At 34.7% G+C, this 22,411-nt stretch overlaps 2 protein-coding genes and 1 long non-coding RNA gene across 6 annotated transcripts; 1 reads left to right on the forward strand and 2 right to left on the reverse strand.

Moving 5' to 3' along the window:
- Positions 1-220: 220 nt before the first annotated feature.
- On the reverse strand, positions 221-1,452 carry CDI (Nucleotide-diphospho-sugar transferases superfamily protein). The gene has a single exon (XM_078305111.1). The coding sequence runs from the start codon at positions 1,283-1,285 to the stop codon at positions 509-511; it is 777 nt and encodes a 258-aa protein (XP_078161237.1). The 5' UTR covers positions 1,286-1,452; the 3' UTR covers positions 221-508.
- Positions 1,453-9,078: 7,626 nt separating this feature from the next.
- On the reverse strand, positions 9,079-16,818 carry ETFQO (electron-transfer flavoprotein:ubiquinone oxidoreductase). 4 transcript variants are annotated; one of them, XM_078305183.1, is made up of 18 exons: positions 16,492-16,814; positions 16,042-16,118; positions 15,851-15,957; positions 15,650-15,731; positions 15,451-15,559; positions 15,145-15,191; positions 14,993-15,067; positions 14,439-14,555; positions 14,273-14,341; positions 13,050-13,142; positions 12,443-12,545; positions 12,236-12,360; positions 12,113-12,162; positions 11,966-12,032; positions 11,228-11,307; positions 10,399-10,527; positions 9,836-9,902; positions 9,079-9,340 (listed from the first exon to the last, which is right to left on the reverse strand). In XM_078305183.1, exons 1-18 carry the CDS (start codon positions 16,733-16,735, stop codon positions 9,257-9,259), a joined length of 1,725 nt encoding a protein of 574 aa, XP_078161309.1. In that variant the 5' UTR covers positions 16,736-16,814; the 3' UTR covers positions 9,079-9,256. The 4 variants fall into 4 exon arrangements, with proteins under 4 accessions (XP_078161309.1, XP_078161310.1, XP_078161311.1 ...); XM_078305184.1 differs by lacking the exon at positions 10,399-10,527 and having other exon boundaries at positions 16,492-16,817; XM_078305185.1 differs by lacking the exons at positions 9,079-9,340; positions 9,836-9,902; positions 10,399-10,527 and adding an exon at positions 10,942-11,009 and having other exon boundaries at positions 16,492-16,817.
- LOC144556762 (uncharacterized) lies at positions 9,341-9,577 on the forward strand. Its single transcript, XR_013512493.1, has 2 exons — positions 9,341-9,480; positions 9,545-9,577. It is a non-coding gene; the product is annotated as an uncharacterized LOC144556762 (long non-coding RNA).
- Positions 16,819-22,411: the final 5,593 nt, after the last annotated feature.

Consider the following 22,411-nt stretch of genomic DNA (forward strand, 5'->3'; position numbering starts at 1 on the left):
AACGAGCAAATAAAGAGTTACTCATATAACATGGTAATACATTAATAAGCACTTACATTAGAATATTTTCAATAATAAATTTCAGTCCATCCCCAATTTTCTTCTGGTTTGACCTCCAATGGATGAGGAATAAAAAAACAATAAAGACCAACAATTGACCAACATGTGCCCGATATAATATATAGCAGCATAACCAGTATAACCAGATATAATATATAGCAACAACAATTGACCAATACAGAGATCAACAAAACATCCTTTCTTACTTGGCTAACTATACAACATCAAGTACACACAATACAAATGTTTGACAGTGTCAGAATCAAATGCCACTAATCTTATATTGAATATTATAACCGCTCTCTCCATATATAAAGCGGATAGAATCAACATAAGATGCAGCAACTAAGGAATTATTCACGTACTAATAACTCGACAATAACAAATTGATTCAACAAACACATTAAAATGAATTACTAATACCAATCAAAACCATAACATTTCGTGATTAAACAGCTGATGCGGCAAACCCATTCTCTTCTTTCACCACCTTCTCCTTTGCATCCCCTTTCTTCTGATTCTCCTTCTCATACTCCTCGAATTCCTTCAACCAAACATCCGCAAAGTCGCAATCTTTGTACCTCTCAAACCACGGTCCACCTGATGTGTAGTGAATTGCACACGGCTGGGTACTCGGATCCTTCGGGTCAACCGCATTATGCCCCACCAAGAAATTCCACACAAATGGCACCTCCCCAATCTCATCATCCTCCAACCATGAGAACCTATGCAAAAAAGCACCAGTCTGGCTACTAACCGTCTCCGGATTGAGCACCTTATTCTTCGGATGAGCACAATTGTACAACACCATTGACGACCAGTTCTTGCGCGGGTATACTGTCTGCACTGCACCATCCATTTTTGTTGTCTCCTTGGGCGTGTAATCATGCTTCACACACATGACAGCGTACCGGTCGTCGGTAAGAGAAACAAGGTTTTGGATGTCAGAGAGGTAAAGGAAATCGCAATCGACGAACATTGCCCAGCCAGTGAAGCCAGCAAGGTGAGCGGTGAGGAAGCGAGTGAAGGAGAACTCCGTCGACTCAGTGGGACCGCGGTCGCGCCAGTAAAGCCCGGCAGAGCGGAGGTCGGACTGGCGGAGCGGATGGATCTCAAGCGGGATTGAAGAATGCTTTAGGAGGGAATGGCAACACACCTCATAGGCCGCGTCCTCACGCGGGTCGTACCCGATATAGATCCGAAATGGCTGGGGCTCCGGCGCCATAGAGGGTTTGGATCTGAGAAATGAAATCGGAGGGGAAAGAGGGAGAGAGAAGGGGGGGGGGGGATTAACGAATTGTTTTAATGAATGCAGACGAGAGATTTGAGAGAGTGACTCAAGAATCTGTGTGTGTATGTTTTGGCGCCTCGGTGTATTTATTTGCTAAATGTAGTAAGCAAAGAAGGGAGAGGTGATAAGGAATTCCTTACCTACGGGTTTTTCTCAAAAAAAAAAAGAAAAAAAGATAAGGAATTCCTATCACCTAAAGTAACTCAAATTTTATGTTTAAATATAGACCGTCAGATCTGTTTCAGCACGAATATTGAAGGATCCGGATTCTGATCACACGATCTGAATCTAAACTCAAAATTTGAGTTACTTCAGAGTATATCCAGACTGTGTGATAGGTGATGCACCGACGGGAACGAACGCGGGGTGGATTGTTTGGATAGATCTTGGTGTATGAACAGAGAGCGAGATTTGAAACTGTCTAGAAATGGGACCGGGGTGTCAGAGACAGTGATGAGAATAAGCATGGAGCATGAACAGGTTTGCTCTCGATTTGATTCGGCGGACTCTGTTGTCTATGGGTACACGCGGGAATATAGTACTGGTTTGGGACTACAGGAGACAGCTTTCTGGAAAGAGATGGTGATCTAAGTCCGGATTCTATGGGATAACAGGTAACACAAATTTTGAGTTGAATCTCAACCGTCAGAATTTTAATCGGTACTAATTCAGTCTGGATCGACGAATTGATTTAATGCTTTTATCAAATTCGGTTCCAAATTTCGGAAAAAAGCTTTACCCATTTTTGTTATGGAAAAATGCCATTAGAATTGCTGCTTGGTACTGCAAAAAATTTAACAGTGATTTTTTTTAAAATATTAATATTTATATTTATGAAGTAAATAATTGTCTCCTTGATTAAATTTCTGAAACATCACCGTACTATAAATATCTATGAGAAATCACTCAAACTAAATAGAGGACTATATATGTTTCTAAAATTATTATTATTATCATAACTATCTTGGGGAGCGCAAAATTTGATATTTTTTTACCTATGATGTTGGATGACGTCTGAAAGTATTAATATCAAATATTGCAAATATTTATACATATGCACTGAAGTATTTATATATATATATATATTGTACAAAGCTGAATATTCAGGCATTCTATCATGAGGAGGGATCAAGTTACAACACTTGAAAGTTACAACAAAGTTACAACATCATTTTTTTTCATTTTCAAAGTCCAAATCGTCGATCCAAACCGTTAGATATTCAATCTATATTAAAATGTGCTTACAGACCAAATTTTACATTTTTTGAAATTTTTTTGCTATTTATTAAGATGGGTACAAAATTGCTGTTTTTAATGGTGCAGAATTTTAATAAAAACAGCGATTTTGTACCCATCTTAATAAATAGCAAAAAAATTTCAAAAAATGTAAAATTTGGTCTGCAAGCACATTTTAATATAGATTGAATATCTAACGGTTTGGATCGACGATTTGGACTTTGAAAATGAAAAAAAATGATGTTGTAACTTTGTTGTAACTTTCAAGTGTTGTAACTTGATCCCTCCTCTTCTATCATATCAAGTTACATATCAAGTATTAATATCTTATTTTACAAGTATTTATATTTTATACCTATGCACTGAAGCATTTATTCCTACGAGGGTAAGTATTTTTGTTAGATAAATGTTGATGCGGGGATGATTGGATAAGGTTGATACAGAGATACCGGATCTCCACTACTTTGTTAGAGAAAGGTTGATGCGAGAACTATTAGGAGACTAGAAAAGAAATTATCATAACAAGTTACACATCAAAGTATTAAGAGAAAATTTCCGGTGTACCATGTAAAATTTTGAAATAGCCAATTTACCCATCAAAAAGTCATAATATCCAATATTCCCATACAAATTTAACATTATTTCTTTTATCCCCATTTAATTATTTTGAAAACTAAATTGACCATTATACCCTCTAATTTTAAATGGAGGTGTCCATTATTATCCTCTTCCTCCCTCCCTACCTTCCTCTCTATACTTCATGCTCCTGTTAGATCAGCAATTACCTTTCAAACCTTTTGTTGAGCCTCTTCATGTTGATAAACATTTTGCGTTACCCAAACACAGTAGCCACCTACTCTCAATATTCGATTCACCTCCAAAAGCAAAATTATGTCTTGAAAACAGTTCAAAAAATTAACTCTTCACAACAATATATTATGAAAAGTTGATGACAAAAATTTGATTATTGGAGCGGTCAATTGACCCTCAATTTTTTGCTAGTATGATATCAAGTTGACTTCTTCATCGTTATTCATTGAAGTGATTAATTGACTCTCATTTTTTAGTATCTATACATTTGTGTATACTAAGTTTTTTGTTTAGTAAAATATGATTATTGGAGTAAACCTGATTCCTGAAGATATTATTCTTTATTAAACTATGATGCACTATTCTAAACATCAGTGAACTAGAACGTTACCGTTATCATTTACTCTGTTCCTGACATTTTTGGCTTCTACACAAGAGCTGTACTTGATGTTGTATGTGATGTTGCGAGTTTTGGGACTTATGATAAGCATAGTTCTAGTAACAGCTAGGATTAGTTAGTCATAACTAACTTCGGTTAGTAGAGTTAGTTAATGTAATCTCTGTAACAAACATTCTGTTTATTAGATAGCTACTGTGATTAGACTCTTTAAATAGAGCTCTGTATTCTGAAAGATTTGAGATTGATTGAATAAAAGAATTCATTTCTCCTTTCTTGATTAATTCGTTTCATGGTATCAGAGCTCTATGGAGCTCGATCCAAACTCTTCTTCTTCCCAAAATCCCCTCCCATCTCTCCCCTCCTCTATTAGTTCTTCTTTTCCTCCAGTGGTGATGCTCAATCATCCCATTTCTATGAAACTTGATCGAACGAATTACCTCTCGTGGCAGTCTCAGATCATACCGATTCTTCATGGATATGGTCTCTACCAGTTCCTCACCGAGCAGCCTCCTGCCTTGACGATTATCACTACCGAAGGTGTTTCTCAAATCAATCCTGACTACTCACCATGGTATCGCCAAGACCAGATCTTGCTCGGTTGGCTCCGTTCGTCTCTGACAGGACCCATCCTAGGTCAGGTTGTCTCAGGCAAGACCTCTTTGCAGCTGTGGTCGACTCTTCAGCGATCTTTCTCCGCTACCTCTAAGGCCCGTCTCTCTGAGCTCCGCCGTCGTGCTATGATTCGTGTGTTCTGTGCCGTGATCATTTGTGTGCCGTGACAATTATTTGAAATTTTGGCACGGCACAACATGTCATGTAAAAAATCTAGTCACGGCACGGCACGGCACGTAGTCACGCAAGTCACATGTAATTAGGACCATTAGATATTGATTAAATGGTAAATCTTGAATAAAATTAAATGGTCAAGCGAGGCATGTTTGGGCACGGCGTGACTCGCGTGCCGTGATCACCCCTTGATATTTTAGTCACGGTACAGCATGGTACGTGAAAAATTAACTTGGTTACGACACGACACAGCACGAGACCAAAGTCACGGCATAGCACGATATGACATATTTTTTCCACTCTACTCTCCAGACTTCTGTGAGTTCTGTCCTTCAATTATGAGATCAAGATAAAATAAAAAATAAAATCCAATTACTGTTTAGATTTATTGTTGATGATTGTCGATTTGGTTGTTGCACTATATTGCACGTGATTATTTTTTCTGAAAAGAGTAGGCCAACACCTGTGGACCAACCTATGATCTGTACTGGTATATATGACACCATTTCAGAAATTACCTTTCAACTCATAAGAGAATGATATCTGAATTTGTTTCCAGAAATTATAATAAATGGTAGTATCAACAATAGCTATTTGATCGTCACATCGACACAAGGAATCTCATTAAGGGGACCAACGAGTCAACGACCAAGGACAAAAGCAAGAATCACAAAAGATAATTAAACATCCAATTATTGTTTAGATTTATTGGTGATAAGTGATAAGTGATAACTGTCGATTTGTTTGTTGTACTGCCACTAATTTTTTTTTAAAAAGAGCAGTAGACCAAAACCTGTGGACCAACCTATGATTTGTACATGTATGGAACCATTCGTTTTGACAAAGATGTATGGAACCAATCTTCAAATTAACCTTTCAATTGCCTTCTTCCAATTCCGGACCTCACCAGAGAGCAGCTCTTAAAATTTGCTGTTTTTTTTTTCCCCTTTAAGATGTATGGTATTATTTTTTGGAACTTTTTTAGTATTTATTAAGATGTGTACAAAATTATTGTTTTTAGATAATTATGGACCATTGAAAAACAACGATTTTTAAATTTTCTAGAAAATATAAAATTTGGTCTCCAAGTACATTTTAATATGGAAATCATATTAAATGATTCAGATCGACTATTTAAATTTTAAAATCACAAAATAACTTATAAAATATGATGTCAACATGTGTCACCATAAAATGAAATCTCTTCCTCTTATATTATATTGCATGCAACATGAGTTGAAAGACATTTTTATAATTTTTTGAATAGAGCAGTAGACCAATTCAAAACCTGTGGACCAACCTATGATTTGTACATGGATGGCAGCATTCGAGAAATCCAACTTCGGATCTCACCAGATCCAACTCTTAAATTTTTTTTTTTTTCCTTTGTTTGTTAAAGAGAATGATATCTGAACGACATTGGATTACTTGAGTGAAGCTATAGTATGCATATCATGGATTGATCTGTACTATGTTGGCTTTTGGGAGTCTTCGGCTTATCTGTTTGACTAGATTTGTAAAACATATATAATTGCATTTTACAGTTTTCTCTTGAGTATCTGTGCAAGTTCATGACAAGTGAAGGACTAGTAATTACACATCAATGATGAATTAATGCACTGTAATACAACATCATAGATATGGTCATGAAGGCACAAGACACTGGATAGCTAAAGCATTAACTCAAGATTAAGGATAACGTATATATAAGATTGGTAAAATAAGCTTGAGATTGACCTAAGTGAGACCTACAATTGTCACGGTCCAGTGACCGTGATAACGGAACAAATAAATCATGTACAAATCCCGTGACGCTTAAAATAGTTTTAGCGTCACCGAACGCTAACTCTTCCAGAGAATTTCCGTGGTGGGAACCATTGTCACGGTCATCTACCGTGATCAACAGTGACCACCGTTACACTCCAAACCACTCCGATTGACCTATCGTTGTGACGGTCCCCTGTACCGTTACAACGGTCAGCACCACTTACTTTATTTTTATCAGCTCTCTATAAATAGAAGCTATACCAAGGTTTGGAGTGTCACTCTAGCCTCCTCCAACTTCAATATTTCGTATTTACAGATCTAGAGAAAGCCGTTGTTGCTTGTGCACTACAACTTCAATATACACAATCAATCTCAAGCTTATTCAATCAATCAACCAACTCCTAGAGTGATCCTGTGTGAACAAATCATTTACTACTTCGAGCTTTGTGCTCACCTTGCAGTCCTTAAAGTCCTTGCGACTCGGATTGTGTTGTTAGGGCCGTGTGACTTCCCAGAAGAATTGTAAGGGCTCACCGGTTCCACTTTGTACTCCTTTCTCATTGGATAAAGAAAGGCGTGTCATATAAAAGGTCGCGAGCTCCGGAGACGTAGGTGTTAGTGCCGAACTCCGTAAACAATTCTCGTGTCAAGTGTCTCTAAACTCTAATATTTACTTTACTTACTTTACATTTAATTTAGAACAAAGTTATTCTAGTTTCTGCCAAGAATAACTTATAGCACGTTAGAATATTATTACTTGGACCAAAAATATAAAAATGCCTATTCACCCTCCCTCTAAGTGCCTTTGGGACCAACATACTATAGATCAATATCTTCATTTTTAAAGTTTAAATAGCCGATTTTAACTGTTAAAAATGATCTCTAAAACGTACCTGCAATTTTTTTTAATCTTTTAGAATATTTTTACTATTTTTTATATACATAGGTAGAAAATCATTCTCATGTGGAGATCATGTTGATCCATATATAGTATGAACCAATATACGTTATGCATAGTACCATAGCCTCACTCTTATTACTTAACATATGTGTGTTTTTCAAAGAGGAGAGAGTTTTGATGCCACATCCCAAAGAGATCTTAGCGCCTAATTGTGCTGTCCCAATATTGATATAAAATATTTGTGGGGGTTCTGAGATATCTCAACTTTTGCGTGACCGACGTGTCCGGTGTCTATTCGGGGTTGGGATTTTCCATAAAGTCACGCAAAGTTTGAGATATCTCAGAGGATACGAAACCTCAAAATCCGCTCTCGGGTCTTATTGAGTCTGCCTCTGCGCACATACTGCCCTCTGATGTTAATGACCCCCAGATCAGATTCTGGAGAAGGAGAAGACCAGTTCAGGCAGTGCAGTTGCTCCTATCACAGAGATGGAGGATTTCCGAGAGAATATGCTGGGTATCATAAGGAATCTCATTAAGGGGACCAAGGACAAAAGCAAGGATCTCAAAATATAAATTAGAAATCCAATTATTGTTTAGATTTATTGGTGATAACTGTCGATTTGTTTATTGTACTGGCACTATTTTTTTTTCTAAGATTTAAAAGAGCAGTAGACCAAAACATGTGGACCAAATTAACCTTTCAATTTCCATTCTTCCAACTTCAGACCTCACCAGAGGGCAACTCTTAAAATTTGCTGGTTTTTTTTTTCCTTTCAGATGTATGGTATTATTTTTTGGAACTTTTTTAGTATTTATTAAGATGTGTATAAAATTATTGTTTTCAGATAATTCTGAATCATTGAAAAACATCAATTCTTAAAAATTCTAAATAAATAGTAAAATTTTTTCAGAAAATGTAAAATTTGGTCTCCAAGCATATTTTAATATAAAAATCATGTTGAACGGTTCGAATCGACTATTTGAATTTTGAAATCACAAAAATAATTCGATCATAAATATATGATGTCAAGATGTGTCACCATAAAATGATATCCCTCTTATATTATATTGCTTGCAAGATGAGTTTAAAGACATTTTTATAAATTTTTGGGTAAAAATCAGCATTACTAAATGCAGTCACATATATCAGAGCAGGCAACTTGTTTTCATAGTCAACCATTTCATATCTGAACGGCATTGGATTGCGTATAAGATGAGGTCAAACATAATATTACTAAATTGTAGTTTCGGGCATTAGACTTCCACTCTATGAAAGGAATCTCATTAGAAAAAGAAAAGGAGGTGCTAATAAATATCCGTTGCTTCAAACCCGAAGCAATCTCTGTAACTTGGATGCATCCAAATTTTACAAATTATAATTATTACTCAATTATTGCTCGAGTGAGGCTATAGTATGCATATCATGAATTGGTCCTTGCTAGATCAATATCTTTGTTTCTAAATTTTAAACTGTTCAAAATGATCATATGAAACATACTTCTAAATTTTATATCTTTTATAAATTTTTTTACTACATTTTAAGATGGGTAAAAAATCATTACTTTTGAATGTTCTAAGATCTTTAGATAAAAGTGTTTTTCTACCTATCTAAATAACAGTAAAAGTTTTCAAAAAACAGATGTAAAATTTGATCTACAAATACATAAAAAAATTTATGTGGAGATTACATTGAATGGTTCGAATTGACTATTTAGACTTTAAAAATGAAGATATTAATTCATAGTACAAACCAATATACGCTATGCATAGTACCATAGCTTCTCTTATTATTTAACATATGTGTGTTTTACAAAGAGGAAGAAGTTTTGATGCCACATCCCAAAGAGATCTTGGCGCCTAATTGTACTGTTCCAAATGTAATAGTGTTCTTTTGATATTGAGCACAGTTCTATATCAATTCATCAAATACAAAGCAGCTAAGATGTAGGCCTCTTTAACATGATTTTTTATTTTGATATCACTGTAACAATACCAGTAACATCTACATCACCGAGTAGCCCGGTCCCCCGCCACCTTCTGGCACAATCCACTCAATGTTTTGCTTTGGATCTTTTATATCACATGCCTGTGTGCAAATTATATTAAAACCTTAGAAATTATGATTTTAACATACTCCAACCATATATCTCATATTTCCAATTAACACACATGACCTTTTGGAATGTTTGCAAATAAAATTACACAGCAATTACAATAGTGGTTTAAGTCAGAAAAAAATTAACAAATTAGGGCAAATAAAATTACACAGCAATTACAATAGTGGTTTAAGTCAGACAAAAATTAACAAATTATCCTGCATTTTTTTTTTAAATCTGCTTAATTTACTTCCAGAGTGCATATATACTTGGAATATTAATCCACACTTAGCATCTGCTTTGCCTTTGTTTGATTAGATTTCAGTTTGCATTTCAACAGAAGGAACATCATTTAGGGGCAAAATGGTCAAATGCTTAATAAAACAGGCATATCACATCATTTAGGGTGCTAATTGCAAATCAGAAAATAATATCAGTGATTTACAAAAACTGACGGGATTAATTTCTAGAAAGGAAGGTTGTACCTTGCAATGGAGGCAATTTTGTGCGTTTATTTGGAGCTTCTGTCTATTTTTCTCATCAGGGACATACCTTCACAAAAATTTCACTTTAAAAAACGAACTGTAATAATCGTCAATTGAGGTTATGGTACTTTGCAAAGCGTACATCAATCCGTACTATGTATCCATATTTTCGTTTTCAAAGTTGAAACAGTCGATCCAAACCGTCCAACATGATCTTCATCTGAAAATATACTTGGAGATCAAATTTTACATATTTTATAATTTTTTTACTATTTTTTAAAATAAGTAGAAAATCACCTTATCTAAAAATTCTTGACCATCCAAAAGTAGTGATTTTCAACCTATCTGAAAAAATAGTAAAAAAATTCTAAAAAACGTAAAATCAGGTCTTCACCTATATTTTCATATGGAGATCATGTTGAGTGGTTCAGATCGACTCTTTGAACTTCGAAACAGATATGAATTCATAGTATGGACCGCTCTGTGGTTTGCAAAGTACCGTAGCCTCACTCATTATCGTCAACTATTTAAGAAGAAAAGTACAAATGGTAGTAGTATCTTACTCGTAGACCCGAGCTGGACAGTAGCGCGTCTCTGGGGCAGCATATAATGGTAGATTTACACTTTGGGGCAAACTTGGGTCTCTCAAACGTAGATGAGATGGTTGATCATGATCATGATTTGTGTTGCTCCTGATTGTAAAAAAGGTTATTAGCAATTAAAAAAGAGTGAGGCTATGGTACTATGCATAGCGCAGATGGGTTTGTACTACGGATCAATATTTTCATTTCCAACATTTCAAATAGTCAATCTGAACCATTCAACATGATTTCCATATGAAATATGTACTTGCAGACTAAATTTTATATATTTTTGAATCTTTTTACTATTTCTTTATATAGGTAGAAAATCACTACTTTTCAATGGTCTAGAATCTTTAAATCAAGTGATTTTCTATATATCTAAAAAAAATGTAAAAGTTAACCTACAAGTACATTTTCATCTGGAAATCAAGTTGAATATTTTAGATCGATTGTTTAGACTTTCAAAATCGAGATATTCATCCATAGTACAGACCAATATGTGCTATGCATAGTACCATAGCCTCACTCACTGAAAAAAAAATCTAGCAAGTAGAAACAACTATCTACCAGGTGCTGTATCTCAGAACAACCTACAGTTTTGACCAAGTTTTGTCTGATTAAAGGATTAAGAATTTTGCAAGAATCGAAGCATTAGAGACTTAATTGAATTAGGTCGAGGCTTTATCTCATTTATACTGTGCACATTTAGATACCAAATGAAAAACAAAAACCACAAGCTGTCGTGGCCTATGCAGTACATCACGAAGCAAGTTCTAAACATGATATAATTTATAAAGAAGGTGCAAACCTGTACAATGAAGTAGGTACATCAAAAGATATCTGACCATCGGGTTTCGGATAATTAATATGTTTATGCTTGCTTGCCACCTGTACATTATGGTAGTTATGTAAATTTCTACATTGTAAATAATCCAGAAAATCATTTATGTAATGTTCAAGTGGAACTTCTATTGGAAATACCTACAAAATGACTTCCTAATATCAACATATACTCAAACTAGCCCTCTTATCACACTCACTGATGGATAAAAAAAGAGCGAGGAACATTTTCGGGTGCAAGTTTGTTGCTTTGAGTGAGGCTATGGTACTATGCATAGCACGGATTGGTCCATATTGTGGATCAATATCTTCGCTTTCAAAGTTCAAACAGTTGATCTCAACCGCTCAACATGATCTCCATATGAAAATGTACTTGCAGACCAGATTTTATATTTTTATTATTTTCCTATTTCTTTAGATAGGTTGAAAATCACTACTTTTGAATGGTCTAAAATCTTTAGATAGAGTGATTTTTTACATATCTAAGAAAATAGTAAAAAAATTCTAACAAAATGTATTTGATGTACAGGTACATTTTCTTGTGGATATCATGTTGAACGGTTCAGTACGACTATTTAGACTTTAAAATTGGAGATATTGATCCATAGTACGGACCAATATGCGCTATACATGGTATCATAGCCTCACTCAAGTGCTTTCTATAATACTGTTAGGTTATAGGCTTGTAGGCATTCAGAAATCTTACATCTGTGGCTTCATGATCAGGCTTTCCGTGCTTTAATGTCAACGGTAACCTTCCTTTGAAAATATAGCTAACCAAAAAAACTGAAAAATATCAACAATTATAATAAAATAGACAAAACTTGCTTTCTTTTATAAAATGAGACCTTACTGCTCCAATCCAGACATAGCTAAGCCGGGAAGAAGTCCATATTCAAAAGCCTGCATATATGCATACTGTAAATTAGGTATTCTGTAGATAAATTAGAAATAATATTACTTGCATGTCGCTTACCGGTCGATAGTTTCGGACTTTATAGAGCTCTTCCCAGATCCATGATTTCTTAAGATTTTCCCAGTACAATTCCATTTTTGCCCCTTCAGCTAGAGCATTATATGTTGCTTCTGCTGCTATCATACCTACAGTGCACAAATGATAAATTCAAGGTAACATAGCAGAGCATTTATCAATGATTGAACAAAGTGGTAATTAAAAACTAACCAGATTTCATGGCAGTATGTGTTCCTTTAATTTTGGGCACATTAATAAATCCAGCAGAGCAGCCGATAACTGCTCCTCCCGGAAAAACTGGATTTGGTATTGACTGCAAATTTTGTCAATCAAAGAAATAGACTAATCAATTTTGTAATACAATTCAATGAGTGAGACAATAGCACTATGCACAGTGCAGATTAGTATGTACCACGGATCAATATTTTTGTTTTCAAAGTCCAAATCATCGATCTGAACTGTTCAACAAATTTCCATATGGAAATGTACTTGCAGACTAAATTTTACATTTTCCAGAATTTTTTACTTTATTTTTAGATAGGTAAAAAATCACTACTTTTGAATGATTTACAATCTTTAGATCAAGTGATTTTCTACCCATCTAAAAAATATAGATAAAAAATCTAAAAAAAATCTAAAAAATGTAAAATTTGATCTATAAGTACATTTTCATATGGAGATCATATTAAACGATTCAGATTGATTGTTAGGATTTTGAAAATGGAGATATTGATCCATAGTACAGATCATTATGCGCTATGCATAGTACCATACTCAAATTCAATTATATTACACCAACAATCTACTAATAAATTACCTGAAAGCCACCTTCATTTAGTGTGCGAGCACCGTACTGGATAACATTTCCACCTTCCAATAGTTTTCTAATAGCCGGATGATGTTTGAATTTCTGGAAATTCATACATCAAAATAAATAAATAAATGAAGGGTATTATGAAAAGAAATATTTTGAAAACAAAACACCCACTTTTATTCTAATTCGGAGAACAAACTGATGTCCATGCCCTTTGCAAACAAACCTATCTTTCAATGGACAAGGAGTAATCTGAACATTTTGGATGTAGAATTATTTTGAGAAAAGTCTGAAAATAGCAATGAACTATTGTAGTTAGTTCAATTAGACCCTTCAACTTTTATTTGGTTCATTCGCCCTTCTAAACTTCTGATTTTCATTCGGTTGAGTCACTCCTATTAGCAGTTAACAAATAAATTATTTTTTCTCCCTACTCCTTTCCTCCCATGATATTCCCCTTCCAAAACAATAGAGTAACTAATGAAGTTAGTTTTGCTAGTGATAAAATGAGGTACGGTCAATTTTTTTTTTTTTCCAAGCAAAATTGGACCTTCCCCCTTTCCCACAACTCACCCATTGTCTTTTTTTTTGTTTGTTTATACATCTTCAATTTCAAACCAATTTTATTTTTTTCTTGATTTTAACACTTAAATGATATTTTTACAACTAGCACATGAGCTAGCAAACAAGAATAGTGATGCTGATTGTTAAACAAGGTGGGATGTGGGATGAGTTGTAGCTAAATTGCAAGTTCTTTTGAAACAGAAAATCAAAACTTTGTTTCAATAAAAGAAGTATTGTGACAAAACAAGAAGAGAAGAGAAGAGAAGAGAAGGCTTGGGAGGCAAATGAACTATATCAAACTTAAAGGGCCTAATTGAACCAACTCCAATAATTCAAGGGCATTTTCAGACTTTTCTAAATTATTTTTCACGGACATACATGCACTTTCCACTAATATCAGAAAACAATTGCTTTGGTTTTTTATTATTTATCTATTGATTATAATCTAATTAAACATGACATTTAGCAAAAAATGAGATATAAATGGGTCACATGTATAATTTGATTACAGAAAGATAATATGCTCCCACTCCTACTTTTTAACAATGCTACAAATTCTAGGTTCTTTTTTGCAAAGATTGATTGAACCTCGGTGTAGTTTCCAAAATTTTCACAAAGTTCATAAATCAACAATAAAATTGATAGTAACAAGGAAAAGAAACCTGAAATTCATCATAAGGACTCAAGTAAGGGTTGTGATAGTTCAATGCCACAACTAATCCAATTGATACCTGAAAACATCATGCATACTTAGCAAAACAGGACAATGAAAAAACTGCAAAAATTTACACAGGATTGATGTTATATTTAAGGAGTCAATAGTTGTACTTGTCTATCAGCCATATGATATAGAAAAGACCCCCCATAAGTGTTAAAATCCAAAGGCCAACCAATTGTATGAATCACCGAACCCGGTTCATGCTTGCTTTCTTCAATTTCCCAGACCTAGAAAACATATCATGTCATACTTCCACTCTTACACAAAGCTAACAAGAAAAGAAAACGAGTTTCTACGCCTTATCAAGCTTAACATGAGTAGTCCAAATTGGTGTATTTTGAGTTCATATGAGATGCATTTTTTATTATTAAATAACTGACACAAGCAATGCATCCAATTTGCGCATGTGTTCTAAAAAAAAAGGAAGTGTGTGCCATAGCCATAAAATGTACTTATTTTGCATGACAAACCCAATCCAATTATAAGACTATGACATTCATATCCATAAAATCTAACATGTGAACATGCACAAAATGTAAATATGCAGCCTGCATGTGTCATACCATACAGGTACAAGGTCAACCACATCAATTTTTTCCACACTACTTGTTGACCAGAAAAGTCAAAGTCAAAATAAAAAACAAAATAAAATATATAGGATTACCTCCTTTATCCCAAGAGCATATGTCTGATGCTGCCCTTGACCTTTTTCTCGGAGATTAAACTTCTTAATAATTTTCTGTTAAGATAAAAAGAGTGGGGACATAATTAATTAGACTATAGTACATAGTAGTAATGTTTTTCATCCAAACAAACCTCAGATAATGAGCCCCGGCATCCCTCTGCTAGAAGTGTAATTCTTCCTGCATCATCATTTTTTTTATTTCACTGACCATGAAGATAAATTTCATGAGTCGAACAAAATAAAGAATCTGTACAAAACAGCATACGGCCACAAAAAAATCTAGCAAAATCAAACGGAACTTAAGGAAATATACTAGTTAAGGGGTAATTTTTGGCATTTGCATTCTTGTATGCACATACAAGCAATTTGACTCAAAAGTAATTATTCAATACTTCAAGGGGGCATCTATAAAAGCACTACAAGTTCGTTAGATGTACCTCTTAGTTCAACGCCTCGTTGAAATGTCTCCTTTTTTGAGCCATCTTTAGCAATTCCCATATCATTGGTTGCCACACCAACAACCGCTTCATTTTCGTCATACAAAACCTGCTCAATTATTTATATATAAGATAAATCTTATATCTCACCGATTCACTTCATTTTGAAAAATAATCTTGTCTGATAATTTGATTGTACCTCACCGGCAGCAAAACCTGGATATATTTCCACCCCTAATTCTTCAGCCTTTGTTGCCATCCATCGAACCAATTGGCTTAAACTGCAAAAGCAAGTACAAAAACTATGAATTATCTGACCAAATTACCCTCATTGAACAAAATCAACCTACTTTACAAATTCTTGATTTTTGAAACACTTTCTAGATAAAAGTTCTCATACCTTATTACATAGTTTCCTTTGTTGTTAAAGGGAGAAGGAAGCGACAGCGCTCTGCTCCTTGTCAAAAACCAAAACTTATCGGTAGAGACTGGTACATTTATTGGGGCCTACAAAAATTAAGGCTTAAATTGAAATAAAATAAAATAAAATACCAAATGTTCCAGAAATGAGAAATACAAATCCAGACATACCCCCTCTTGCCTCCAGTTTGGAATCAACTCATTTAATGCTCGCGGCTCAAAAACATTTCCTGACAATATATGAGCACCTATATCGAAAAAAAAACAGAGAGAAAGGTGTAATGCCACATCCATTAAGGAAACAAAATATAACTTTATTGCTGTTACCATATTCACAAGATTCGTGAATTATTTGATTGACCAAATTATTTGCGAATTTTACGAATTTTTCCCAAAGTTTTCCCGAAACTTTTTTTTTTTTGCTCTCTTCTGGGACTGAGATCTCCGGTCCGGATAATTTCGAATCATTCCCGAAATATACCCGAATTATTCTCGAATCACGAACTTTTAACTCCGATGAACCGAACAATTTGAACAGAACTATTCATAAATTAAACATAGATCAATTTCTCATTCCCTAAATAATGTGCAAACACCAATTGAAAAAAAAAAAAGAGTTACCAACTTCAGAGCCCTTCTCGAGGACACAAACGGAGAGATCAGTGTTTCTCTCTTGGCAAATCTGCTTCAATCGGATCGCAGCAGATAACCCAGCAGGACCCGCTCCGACAATAACTACGTCATAATTTAGCGCCTCTCTGCCTCCCGGTTCATCGCAAAACCCCCTCCTCCACCCGCCGATCAAACGGGTCGCGGCCACAACTGTGTTATCGGGTCGAGAGAAGAAGCGCGCGAGACGATTCATTGCTGATTGTTACTGGTTTTGTGTCGATGCTCTTTCTCAGTACGTAAGTGAGGTTTTATGGTAATTAAGGAGGGCAAGGAGATAGACACGCTGACACCGTGCGGCAGAATTCATATACGTAAGTGAGGTTTTATGGTAATTAAGGAGGGCAAGGAGATAGACACGCTGACACCGTGCGGCAGAATTCATATACGTAAGTGAGGTTTTATTGTAATTAAGGAGGGCAAGGAGATAGACACGCTGACACCGTGCGGCAGAATTCATATTCCCAGAGGTAACAGAATATTTATATTTACATCAGACCGTCTGATCTTATTCAGCACGAATATAAAAGGGACCCGTGCATTTTGTCTTGGGCCGGATTGTCTCGAATTCTGATCGGACGGTCCATATGTGAACAGAAATATTATGTTACCTCAGATGATATGGACTCGTTCTTTCCTTTGTTCTCTTTTAATTAATAAATAAACGCCATGCTGAGGTGTCGCTGGCACTGCAGAGTTGTTTCGAAGTTTAGTTCCCATTTCTCAAAATTCAAATACGGGCTGGGCTTTCCAGGTGGGATTAGAAATAATATGGGCCGAAATAGCAAATGGATGGAAAAGGAGAGAGTTTTGGACTCTTTTTAGATGCATTTGGATTTAAACTTGGTTTTTGAGTTACAAATCAGATGACGGATGCACTCATTCATTATCTGTAGAAACTTGTAACCGTTCACCCAAATATAATTTGAGTACAGGCCGAGTTTGGGCCCAGTTACTGTTGAGCCCGTTTATTTATGGACAAACGTGGGCAATAAGTAGGCCCAGTGATAACATTTATGGGCCAGACTGGATTTGTAAATGGAGGAGCGTGATTCAAGGCATCAGTTGAGAACTGTTAAACTGGTTTCTCATATAAAATTATCTAAAACCACAGAAAAAACACGAAGTCCTCGTTTAAGTGAACAACCTTTAAAACCATCACTATTAAAGCGATTGTAATCAATTCTGGTAAAGAGACAATTGTGTTATCGGGTCCAGAGAAGAAGCACGCGAGACGAATCAGACGATTCATTGCTTATTGTTACTGGTTTCGTGTCGATGTTCTTTCTCTTCTCAGTATGTAAGTGAGGTTTTATGGTAATTAAGGGGCAAGGAGATAGACATGCAGATGCTGTGCTTTCGTAATTCATATCACTTGAGGTAACAGAATGTTTCTGTTTAGATCCAGACCGTCCGATCTTAATCCGCACTAATATTAAAGGGACTCCGACATTTCATCTTGGGCAAGATTGGCTTGAATTCTGATCGGACGGTCCGGATATAAACATAAATATTATGTTACCTTAGAGAATATGGACTCGGGGTTGGAGATAGACATGCTGATGCCGTGCTTTCGTAATTCATATCACCTGAGATAACAAAATGTTTCTGTTTAGATTCAGACCGTCTGATCTTGATCCACATGAATATTAAAGGGACTCTAGCATTTCATCTTGGACCAGATTGGCTTGAGTTCTGATCGGACGGTTCGTATATAAACATAAATATTATGTTACCTTAGAGGATATGGACTTGGGGCTAGAGATAGGGAATTTTTTTTATAGAAATTAAGGAAAAGGTAGAGAAAGAAACAGAAATAGTACATGACTTGCAATTAATATTGATAGAAAAATCGATATAGATTCTATCGATCCTAACAATCAAAACACTTATGATAGGTACAGATTCTACTGATCCTAACAATCAAAACAGTTAGGATAGGTGGAAATATTACCTATCCTAAAAATAAAAATAATAAATTAGGAACGGTGGAATTTCTATCTATCCTAACTGTTTTGATTGTTATGATAGGTAGAATATGTATCTATCCTAAATGTTTTGATTGTTATGATCAGTAAAATATGTATCGATCTTTCTATCAATATTACAAATTTTGTACCCTGTTTCTCTCTCTATTTTTTTCTTAATTTCTATAAAAAAAAATTTCTGGAGATAGACACGCTGATGCCATGCTTTTGTAATTCATATCACCTGAGGTAATATAATGTTAAAGGGCCTGTGCATTTCATCTTGATCCGTTTGGTTTGAGTTTCAATCGGACGGTCCAGATATAAACATAAATATTATGTTACCTCAGAGGATCTGGACTCGGGGCTGGAGATAGACACGCTGACGGTGTGATTTCCTTTGTTTCTCTTTTAAATATATGAGCTACTTTTCCACACCAGAGAGACACGCGTCGTTTTTTTGCTCTGCTTACTCGGTAAACACTGATCTACAGAATTATCGTTACAGAAAATCGAAAAGAGAGAAAAGAGATGCAGTCGGGCTAGGGGTGGAATTCGTATCCTCTGAGATATCTCAAACTTTGCGTGACTTTATGGAAAATTCTAACCGTTTAAAGACGTTCTGCACGAATCTCAGAGCCTACATGACATTGACCCCTACATCACCCCCGAATAGGCACCAGACACGTCGGTCACGCAAAAGTTGAGATATCTCAGAGGATACGCACTCCTAGGGGTGTGGGTAGGATAGAACTATTTTTACAACCATAATACTAAGAATTGATATTATCCATACCCGTTAAAAATTCGTCTTATTCTATTCTACTCATACCCATTAAAATTAGCGGGTCACGAAATGGTAGTAGACGAAGAACGAATAATACAAATATAATAATTTTGTTAATTTTTCAAATAAACCATCAAAACTTATCATATCATATATATGCAATCACAATTACTAATATAAAGTTAAAATATAAATATACAATTAATTCTAAGTAATAATTTTTTTATTAAGCAAAAAAAAAAAAAAATCAAAATCACAAATATATATCTCTTCTAACAAATTCAATCCCTTAACTAAATAATAAAATATTCAAATAAAAAAGTAAAATGTTTAGCATAATATTTTTCTTATGATATAATTTATTTTTATAATTACCCGTTACCCAACGGGTACGAAATAACCTTTACCCGTACCCATACCTGTTTATCTAATGAAAGAAAAAAAATCCTTACCCATACCCATACCCAATAAGTTAACGCAAAAAAAAAATCTTACCCATACCCGTCTTATTGAATACGATACGAGTAGGGTAAACAGATAAACTGGTGTCATTGACACCCCTAGTCGGGCAATAGATTACATACAAGATTTAATTTGTTTGAATTTCGGTTCTATGTCAAGTTCGTTTTTTTATTCCCACCTTTGTGAGCTTAAGAACACCCTAGTTTTGCTCTGAATTTTTCAACGTATATATGTATGAATACTTCAATTAAATATGTTGTTTTTTTTTTTTTGAAATATTTCCATTACATGATCAAAAATATACTTTTAAGAGCTCAAACTTAGAAGAATAATTTTGTGTTTTGAATATCAATGTGAATGTGTCAACATTTTTATTAATATCAAACTTTAAATATAAATATCTAATTATATTTAAAATTCAAAGTTTTTTTTCAAATTTATCCAAACATTATTTTTAAAAATTTCAAACCACAAAATAATTTTATTACAAAGAAGTCTAATCACATATATTTTATTTTATTTTATAGTTATTTTTTATCAAAGACCTTCAAAATGTAATCACCGATAATCCTAAATTAATTTTTATTACAAAGAAATTCAAATATATATATTTTATTTTATTTTGTATTTATTTTTCACAGAAGACTCTGAAAACTTAATGGTCCATAACCTTAGATCAGCATACCAGTGCCAATCAAATTCTGTTGTGAGGTCTTACATTTCCTGTTGTGGCATGCAAATTTGCAAGTTCTAGTTCAAGTTCAAGTTGCATAGTCGCCTCAGAACATGCGAATCCGTTAATGTGAAATTCGGACCTTTTTAAGCTCGATGCTTAAATATTGCCGCTTGACTTCTCCCATTCTCCCTCTCACAAGTACCCAGCTCTCTCTTACACTCTTCTACTCCTCTCTCTCTCTCTCTCTCTCTCTCTCTCTCTCACACACTTATTATGGACCCGAGGAACCGTAAACAGCTCGACATCGATTTGAATGAGGATCCGAAATCTGAAGTGGATGACACTTGGAGAGAGGAATCAAATCTTCTTCGCATCAGAAATAAGGCCGTTTTGTGAGATTTCGCAGACTTCATTGTTTTGCCAGTATCTTATTATTTCATGAATTTTATGCGGCAAGTTTTGCACTACAACTGAAATAATAGTTAAAGATTGTTTCTTCTCTTAATTGGATGAGCTTGCACAAAAAAGATTGTTTCTTTCTTATTTAACTAGTTCTGGAAATGACAGAATTAGCATTTCTATTTTTGATGCATTCATACATTTTAATAATTTATTTGGCATTTAATTTGGATACTTTCTTGATTGTGGATGTTCTTTTGGTAATTTAAGATACTAATTGATTTATATGACAAAATTGTTGGGTCGTTGTAGAGCGCGGGTTTTATACAAAAGTTCTGATGCAAACACAGATGAGTTAAACGAAAGCACCAAGGAAAAAGTTACAACGGCTTTACTGGATGCAAAATGCCTTGAGGAATGGTTTTATACTCAGGCCACCGATGAAGTATGGTTTTTTCTTCATCTTCTTCTTTTCTTGTTTCTTTTCAAAATCAATTTATTATTTGCTATGTAGCTATGTTCTGTTTTTCTTCTTTTGATTGGCAATTTGGGTGCTTTACATGCATTATAGAATTGTTTAAACCTCTCAAATTCTGGTTCTTTTCTATTTACGTTGACTAGACTATGAAATCCGAATGATAAAGCTCAATAAAAGTTTTATTAAACAAGTTTTCATATTATACCTTCTTTCTTGCTAAGTAAAAGCTGTTCTAATTTTTGTCTTTTCTCTATTCCTCTTCTTAGCTTGATTACCGAACGAGTGTTCATAAGCAAATCAAATTCGTACCAAACACTTCAGATACTATTCAAGGTATGTGTGCCAGTGTATTTTGTGTGTTAAAACTAGGATTTTGTACTTCATATTCGTAACCGGGAGAGAGAGAGAGAGAGAGAGATCTTGCAAGCTCAAAACAAATAATCTTGAAATAAGTGTTCTTGAACAAGAGTGTTGACCAGTTGTAGTTTTCTAAAATTTTCAGCTGCAATCAAGGTGACCTCTGATGTATCTAAGGTAGAGTACTCTTGAAAGGTTCTTATTTTGTTTTTTTATAGATTTCGATCAATTTTATGTGCTGAAACAAATGAAATAATTGGTACATTTTGTTATATGTTTATCGTAATGGGACCATAACCTTCCAGTAAGATGCCAGATCTTGTTTGTTTTTGCAATTTTGATCCTGTAAAATGATGAGATTTGAATTTCCTTTTATTTTCAAATTCAGGATCAGCTATTTCCTGATCTCTCTAAAGAAAGTTCATCGGAAGTCGATAAACTCCATCTTTGGATACTCCTTGAGAGTTTATCACGGGTCAATCTTTCTATCAGGGCCCAAAATTGGCTTTACGTAGTAAGAGTCCTGATAATTCATGTCTTAGTTAATATAATTGAAATGCTATTTAGACTGAATCTAACTGTTTAGTACCTCAAACAGGAATTGTTTATGGCATTGATTGGCTGTCACACCAAGACAATCCACGCTGTGCTTCTGGCATTTATTGGCTCTCACGCTAACACCACCTACGCTGCTCAACAACAGTTGCAGCCGCAGCAGCAACAGCCATCTTCCTTCCTTTACCTCG

The sequence above is a fragment of the Carex rostrata genome, chromosome 7 (assembly GCF_964058835.1).
Source record: "Carex rostrata chromosome 7, lpCarRost1.2, whole genome shotgun sequence".
NCBI lineage: Eukaryota > Viridiplantae > Streptophyta > Magnoliopsida > Poales > Cyperaceae > Carex > Carex rostrata.